General features: G+C 31.7%; 1 protein-coding gene across 1 annotated transcript; it reads right to left on the bottom strand.

Annotated features, from left to right (window-relative positions):
• Positions 1–4674: 4674 nt before the first annotated feature.
• On the bottom strand, positions 4675–6692 carry LOC130798646 (uncharacterized). The gene is made up of 2 exons (XM_057661719.1): positions 6504–6692; positions 4675–5580 (listed from the first exon to the last, which is right to left on the bottom strand). The coding sequence occupies exon 2, from the start codon at positions 5564–5566 to the stop codon at positions 4841–4843; it is 726 nt and encodes a 241-aa protein (XP_057517702.1). The 5' UTR covers positions 5567–5580; positions 6504–6692; the 3' UTR covers positions 4675–4840.
• Positions 6693–7886: the final 1194 nt, after the last annotated feature.

Here is a 7886-nt window from a genome sequence, read left to right as displayed (position 1 = left end):
CTTAAATAACAAAGGTACATAACTCAACTAAACAAATCACCTCATAACCTCAACTAAGAAAATCAACTCATAAAATCCTAACCCAAAAAATGATAACCGTCATAAACACACTGAATTATAATCAAACAAGAAAGCACCGACAATATCAACTTATTTTGTTAGCTTCAAATTCAAACTTATATTACAAATTCTAAATCGACCCTTTTTGTCGCCATAAACCAACTCATAGTTCTTGATTCATACTTATATTCAATTTGTAATCCCTATCCATATTAAATCTAACTCCAACTCTTCCCACTTAATCAATTACTAAGTATAATTCACTTTCAACTTTTGTTCATAATTCCAGTTCTAGTGAACTCGTCTGTCACCACCTATTAGATTCCACCCAATTCAACATTATTCTTCAATAGACTGATAGCAATAAGGAGAACTTCAATACTTTCAATTTATAACCATTTCAAAGCAAACAATTAAAAGCTTAGTTTGCATCTAGAATCAATTCAACATTAAATAATCTCTACAATTAACTCTAATCATGAACAACTAATTACATTAGTTCCCCATTTCATCTAACTTTTCCAAATAAAACCTAAACTGAAGTAAGACTAACTAGAATTTCAATTATATTTTCGCAATTTAATACCATCAACATTTAACTTTTTATAACAAATTTCATCTATATATAATTTAAATTAAGCTCATTAGAGTTCATTTAGTAGGGGTGTACCTTAAATCATTTTTCAGAGAATACTATAAAGGAGATGAATGAAGAGACAATAGATGTTGATTTTGTGTCTAAGCAAGTGCTGATTGATTGATTGAGTCAGCTATCAGTTGATTTAAGCAGTGATAACCATCATCAATTATAAACCCTAGCATAATTTAAAATTGAGTAAATTGAAGAACAAGTGACAATCATCAACAATCAAAATAATTTAGGAAATTAACTTGTTCTAAGGAACAAGGAGAATTCATAGAAGGTTAGGGTTCAAGATAAGGTAGAGGGAAGAGTACTATTAGAGATAAAGAACCATAAAAGCGTAAGACTTGAGCATTTTCATCACCATCGACATTTATGGTTGGTGACCGTCGTGTGTAGTAGTGCTAGAGACGAAGCAGATGGAAGCGTTACGGTTGGTGGTGGTGAATGGGGCAGCAGTAGTAGTAGCGAGTGTGTGAATGTGGTATTTGAAAATTACATGGAAAGGATGACATTGGGTTTTAGAATTAGAATGAGGCAAATAAAGAAGGAATGGCAGTTTTCCCTTTTTTTCCCTTTCTTTTTCTTTTTTTTTTTTTTGGTTCTTATCGATAATATTAAGATATAATTATTATTGTTATCATTATCTTCTTCACTTATTACTACTACTACTACTTTTATACAAGGAAGAAAAGATAAATTGAAAATTCACTTATTTAGAATACTACTTTATTTATTGTTCAACTAAAATTTAAATTTATTTTATACTATATGAGCTTTATTTTACTTTTTGGTTGTTTACTTTCATAGCTTTATAAATATAGACATTATGGCTTTCCCAAAATAATTCAAACCACATAAGCATTTATTCAAATTAATAGTTCAAAAACTAAGTAAAATCTTTGAAGTAATAATGTAATTTGAAACATTAATATTATTAATAAATTTTAAAATCTTAGTTTAAAATATTAAATAAAGAGCTTAAAATTGCACTTGCTACAAGTGTACTTAAAACTTTTATACTTATATAGCTTTTTTACTCTAAATTATCCAACAAAATCATCATAATCAGCATCACATAGGAAAACAATCATCAAAATTAAATTTGAGGAAGAGTCAATAAAGACAAGACTATTCCCAACCAGTGGAAGATGAGAGTTCTCCTGCAAATAGAAAGAAATACTTCAAAGCACATAAGAGTCAGTTTTTGAGCTTTGAGAAAATGGTGGAGCTAAATTCTTTGTACATGTTTTGTACAAGATTGGGATAAACACGGCGTTTAGTTATTGGTAGTAAGTAGTGGTAACAAGAAAAAAAAAAATTCTTAGTTTTCATTGAATGTATTACATCATTACCACCAAGTACAATTGTTACAGTAAAATCATCATTTTTTGTAATTGTAAAAAGACTATAATACCCCTCCTAATAAGACAAAATTATTGTCAACCATCATTGGATCATCATCAGATCTGACCAGTGTCACATGATTCGTGGTTTTACCCACGAATCACGATTTGGTTCGCTCGGCCCGAATCGAAGTTCGTTTGCCGGTAGAATCGCCAATAAATGAGAAAAGAGCGCAGCATGAAGAAGAAATCGTTGCAAAATGTTCTAGGTTTTGCATTTCAAAAATATATTGCAAAAAAATTAACAAAGAAAACAATGGGAAGAAGAAATCGAAACATTAAAGGAAGCTTACATGATGAACCAGATTAGAAGAGTGAAGACTTAATTCCACCATTGAAGCCTTTTTTACGTTTCAGCAACTTGACTAGTATAGTCCTTGCTCTTTTTGGCAGGACGAAGAGCTTGAAGGAAGCTTTTGACTCTTTGGGATGTGTAAATAACTAGGTAGTAGGGTCTAGGAGTAATAATGTATAAAGAAGAGGTATTGTACTACTTAATAGAAAGATGGGAAAAATTGAAGAAAAAGAGTAAAAACTCTTAGTGTACCGTGCCATATTAATACTTCATCAAACACAATTCTCATCATTATTGTAGTTGACAAGTGTACTAAAAAGTAGAACAATACTTGAGACTTATTTATAAGTATTTTTTATTTTAGAATTGTATCCTCCTATTCATTATTATTTTCCCATTATTATTATACATCTTTTTTTAATTTTTTGTTTATCTTAATATTAGCATAAGTACGAATCATCCACCTAAAAATCGAACCAAACAACCATAGCGAACGAACAACATATATGCCAACTAGTGAATCCGAATCCGTACAACGAATCAAATCGAATCGCGATTCATGTGACATTGGATCTGACATGACTGATAGCCCAATCATTTTACCTGAAAAGCCCATGATTATTCCTGACCAACCCATAATTATTTTTGTTAATCACTTTTCTATATCAACCAACATATATCACCAATCCACCATGTCATATTCACCAATCCCCAAAAACTGCCCTTGAGTACTCCTATAAATACCCTTTGAGGGGACATTTTGACCTCACTTAATATTATATTATTTTCCACATAGCACATCTCTCTACTTTATCTCTCTAGACATCTGATATCATCATCCTACCCGAATCTAAAGCCTAGTCTTTTATTCAAATCATCTTATTCTCGCATCCGTATCATATTTGCTTCTCGAGCAGACTTAGCGTCAAAGGAGCTTCCGAGGAAATCACTCCCCAGTCAAGTCTAACTTTGTGGTTGCTGGGCATTGATATTACTTCAAATCACACGTCTCTTATAACTCCAGGACACTGCAACATATATCTTGGGACTTATCTTACATAGACGATCTTTAGTTAGGAATAATCTATTTTCCCTCTTCTTTTATTACCTTTAGTTTCACATCAAAACAACCACCTTCCTAAGGGGTAATGGTAAAAAATGAAAATGAATTTTATGAAGAAAAAAAAAATTAGGACAAGCATAATCATAAATCTTGTAAAATAGTATTCCTAACTAACTTACATTAAATTTTCATTATCATTCTCGCTATTTAATACCAAAAATCAAAAAACCATAGTAGTATTTAATGATTGAACAAGTAAAGATGGAGGATGAACATTATTGTTAATTGTTGATGACTTTTGTTGTGACATTGTGTCTTATTTAGACTTAAGACAATAGGTTTTGTAATTTGTGGCTTGTGGCTTATGGCTTGCGGCTTGTTTGAACTTGTGGACATTGATATTTGGTAATTTATGTTGATTTAATGTTGACTAGATATTGTCAACTTGTCATCAAAGCCTTAACATGATACATGAATATTTAATATACCAAGCAAAAAAATTTCAGCCACGAAGTATTTTAGTTTCATCTTTCATGTGCCTTATTGAGTTAATGTAGCTAAATATTTGATGTGCCACCAATTATCATAATCTACCAAAAAATGAATTTTGCAGCATAAAATTTGTCACAAAATGTATTTCTGCCACAAATAAAATCTGCCATAAATGAAATCTACCAAATAAAATATGCCAGAAGCCTAAAACAAACCCAATTGATGAAACCGTGTACTCGATGCCCGGACACGCTTTATCCAAGTTCCCAATAACTAGATACACAAAAATGGACATAGGTAGCAAAAACAAGTATCCGACTAACTAGGTAGGTAACCGGCTATGAACACCCCTACTTCAAACTAACACAATCATTGTAGTGAACTTCCTTTGGAAAGCCAACACAATCATGGTGCAATCCATGTCGTACTATGTTTGTAGTGATTGATGACTTAGGCTTTCCCTTCTCAATCTTCTTCCCCAGCTCATCTCCATAAAGAGTTCAATTTTTCTGTTCTTTTTTATACAACTTCGTTTGATTAATTAATTAGTTGATTTCAATTTGTAAAACTTTCTTTTCCTAGATTTATTGAATATATATTTTTGTTACAAGGTAGGGAAGATAGGATGAGATAAGAGAAGCGGTACTTCTCCAACTTGAAATAAGATCCAATTCTCTATTAAATATATTAACATGCCTTAATAATCCAACAAAAAGATCGGATAAGTAGCTCTTATAACAGCAGTAAATTATGAATCAGAATTCAGAAGTAATAACATTAGCAGAAGAAACAACACATATGTAAACAAGTTGTAATTGAGTTAATATGTAAACATATGTAAATAGCAGTATATTGTGACAAATGTTGAAAGCAAGATTCATTTAATGAGAAGAAGAGAAGAGAGCGTACAGAAAAGTGAAGGACAAACCAGCAAGAGACAAGAAAGAAAGAGGGCGAAGACGGAGGAAGAAGAGACGTAGGTGCTTGGAGATCTGCATAGTAGTGGTCAAAATCTGAAGGCGAGCACTTTGCTCCATCTTGAGGAAGAAATGCATGGATTTCAAGGATTGCCTAAGCATAAAGGCCATGGAGAAAGGAAAGCCAAATGCTAGAGCACTGATGGTGATTATCATAAAGGATGGGTATTTACAGTTTAAGAAGTAGGCACCCAAGGCTAAATGAGCCAAACCCAGCAAAGCAAGAAGGCTGCTCACATCGTACATAGTCTTCAGCAGAGAGTGGATCACCTCCCTGGTTTCGTTCGCTAGAGCCGAGAGATCCCTTTCCACAGTGGGGCCTTCAATCTCCTGATGCTTCATCATCTCACTATCCTCCTTTTCCTGAAGCTTCCTCTTCATGTCTAGGTGTAGGTTTGGAACTGGATAAGGGTTATTGCTTGATTCAGATGAATAAAATCGTGATGAACCCATTCGAAACAAGAGATTTTGTAAATCTGGAGAATTAATATCAGGAAACTTGGGAATCCAAGTGGTGAAAGAGTTTGATGTTAATGTTGTGGGTCTGGATCTAGATATGGGAAAGTGATTCCGTGTCAACAAGAAGAGTTTGCAACAACCACCCATCAAACTCCTCCTACTGGTCATCATCTTCTATCACAGATCTAGAAAAAAACCAAATGATGTCGATATCGATAATGTAAAAAAAAAAGTTACATCCTCAAGGTAAATTGCATGTGACTTGCACATAATACACTTAACGGAAATTCAGATTTTTTTCGTTAATTAGTAGTCTTCAACAAAGAAATAACTTTTTCTAAGTAGATGTTGACAAAAAAAATTCTAGGTAGCTTTTGACGCACATAAAACCCTATTTTGCAGGTAGTTTATGACAATTTTTTTCTTGTCTTAATGTATAATAACACGTTTTACAAATTTTTATGATGTGTATTCTGAGATATACGACTCAAAAATTACTTTGAAAACGTAAACGAACAAAAAGGACAGACGAGGTAAAACTAATCTTATTTACAATTATTTAAATAATGTTGGTTTTTGCAGGAAGTAATAAATCTTGGTGCAATTCGAATAGTAGTCCCAGGAAATTTTCCGATTGGTTGTATGACATGAAATCTTAACATGTTTAAGACAGATGACTTAACAATGTATGAGGAACTGAAATGCGTAAAAAATTTGAATAATCATTCAAATCATAACAAAATGCTTCGACAAGCAATTGAAGAACTTGGAACGGATCATCTACATGTTTCAATTGTCTACGCAGACCATACTTCAGACAAGCAATTTATTAGAGTTTTACTAATCAACTAAAACTCTAATAAATTCCAAGAAATTAAATATGAAACCCTAAATTTAAAAATTTACCACCAATTTAACCAAAAACCCTAAATTGATTAACAAATATGGTTTGAGCCTTTGAGTTATTGTATAATCATCAATCATGAATGAACAAAGTCAAAAAAAAATGTTTAACAATCAACATTCAAAGAAATGAAAAATATATAACAAATTAACAATTGAATTAGAACTTTTAGAAAAAGAAAAAAAAAAGAAAAAAAGTATATACTTGGGTGGTGGTAGGCGGTGGCTTCCGGCTGGGACTGGCGTATTCCGGTCTGCGGCTGAATGGAGGAGTCTGGGCTGGTCGGCTTGAAATTGGAATGGAGGTTAGACAGAGAACAGAAGCGAATGAGGAGAGAACAAAATGAGGAGTCAATCGCGTTTCAGTTTTTAGCATTGGGTTTTGAAAAAAAAAAAATCAGTTAAAAATGGGGTTGTCAAGGCTTGAACACGAGTAAATGTTGTTGAAAACAAAAACCTTTACCAAGTGAGACAACAATCGCATGAGCCAACATAATGATTACGATTTTATATTTAAAGCAATTAACATCTTTGAACACCGAATCAATAATCATCGATCAATCAATAATCAACAATCAATAAAATATACTAATGAAAAAACGATTTAAGATACGTGTCACATAGTCATTAAAAAATTTTCTGCCTTTTTTCTATTATTGACAGGAAAATTTTTCATATTTTACTTAATATTTAGAGATACAATTAACTCATTAAAACATGTTATAATTGTTGATTGACTATAACTATATGTGATTATCTATTAAAATACTATATTTCCTTAAATAAACCAAAAAAAAATATACATATAAATATTTATTTTAAATTAAATAATAAATCATCATTATATAATAAATAAGCTAATTAATTTCGCTAATTTTTCAATTAAATCCTCCCACCTGTCTATCATATAGTTGAAGACTTTTTAATTTTGGAAAAATTACCTACAATAATCCAATCTTTTTATGATGTTTCTAGAATAATTTCACCTATTAATTAACCATGAATAATCTCAACTTTATGGGGTATTTACTTAGGGTAAGCTTGAAATAGCCCAAACCAGCATAAATGGTATAATACTATTATCTTCAAAGTACAGCGGAAGACTTATAAAAGTTTGGGCTGAATCCGACCTGTGGCTAGATAGCCACAGCAAACCAATATCAGAGTTTTTTAAAACTGTACATAACTTTAATACAATTAATTACAAACCATTTATAAGCTAAGTTTATACATTACAAAATATCTAAATTCTTTTAATTTTACAATACATGATTTGTCAAAATATTATTATAAGTTAATTTTCCAAAAATGATGTCCTCACTATCGTAGCACATGACACATAAAAGGAACAGCACATCCATCCACACTGAAGTTGGCAACCTGAAAGTGGATCTATCCTCATAAGGGATAGGCCCCATCAAAGACTATCAACAATTGAATTGTTGAGTACTCCAACAAACTATTATATTTATATACAAGTCATTTAACAAAGATTTCTAATTAAATTCTTTTGCTCATTTGGTAACTCCTTATAGAACATTAATTTATCAAAACTCAAACTCCTTTAAAAGACCGTTTGGTATTGACA

This window comes from Amaranthus tricolor, chromosome 13 (genome assembly GCF_026212465.1).
Source record: "Amaranthus tricolor cultivar Red isolate AtriRed21 chromosome 13, ASM2621246v1, whole genome shotgun sequence".
NCBI lineage: Eukaryota > Viridiplantae > Streptophyta > Magnoliopsida > Caryophyllales > Amaranthaceae > Amaranthus > Amaranthus tricolor.
The sequence above is the reverse complement of the archived record's forward strand: the minus strand, read 5'-3'. Positions and strand labels throughout refer to the sequence as shown.

What these genes read in the sequence shown, in the direction of transcription:
- LOC130798646 (XM_057661719.1), bottom strand. Translation starts at nt 5,566, where the DNA reads ATGATGACCAGTAGGAGGAGTTTGATGGGTGGTTGTTGCAAACTCTTC.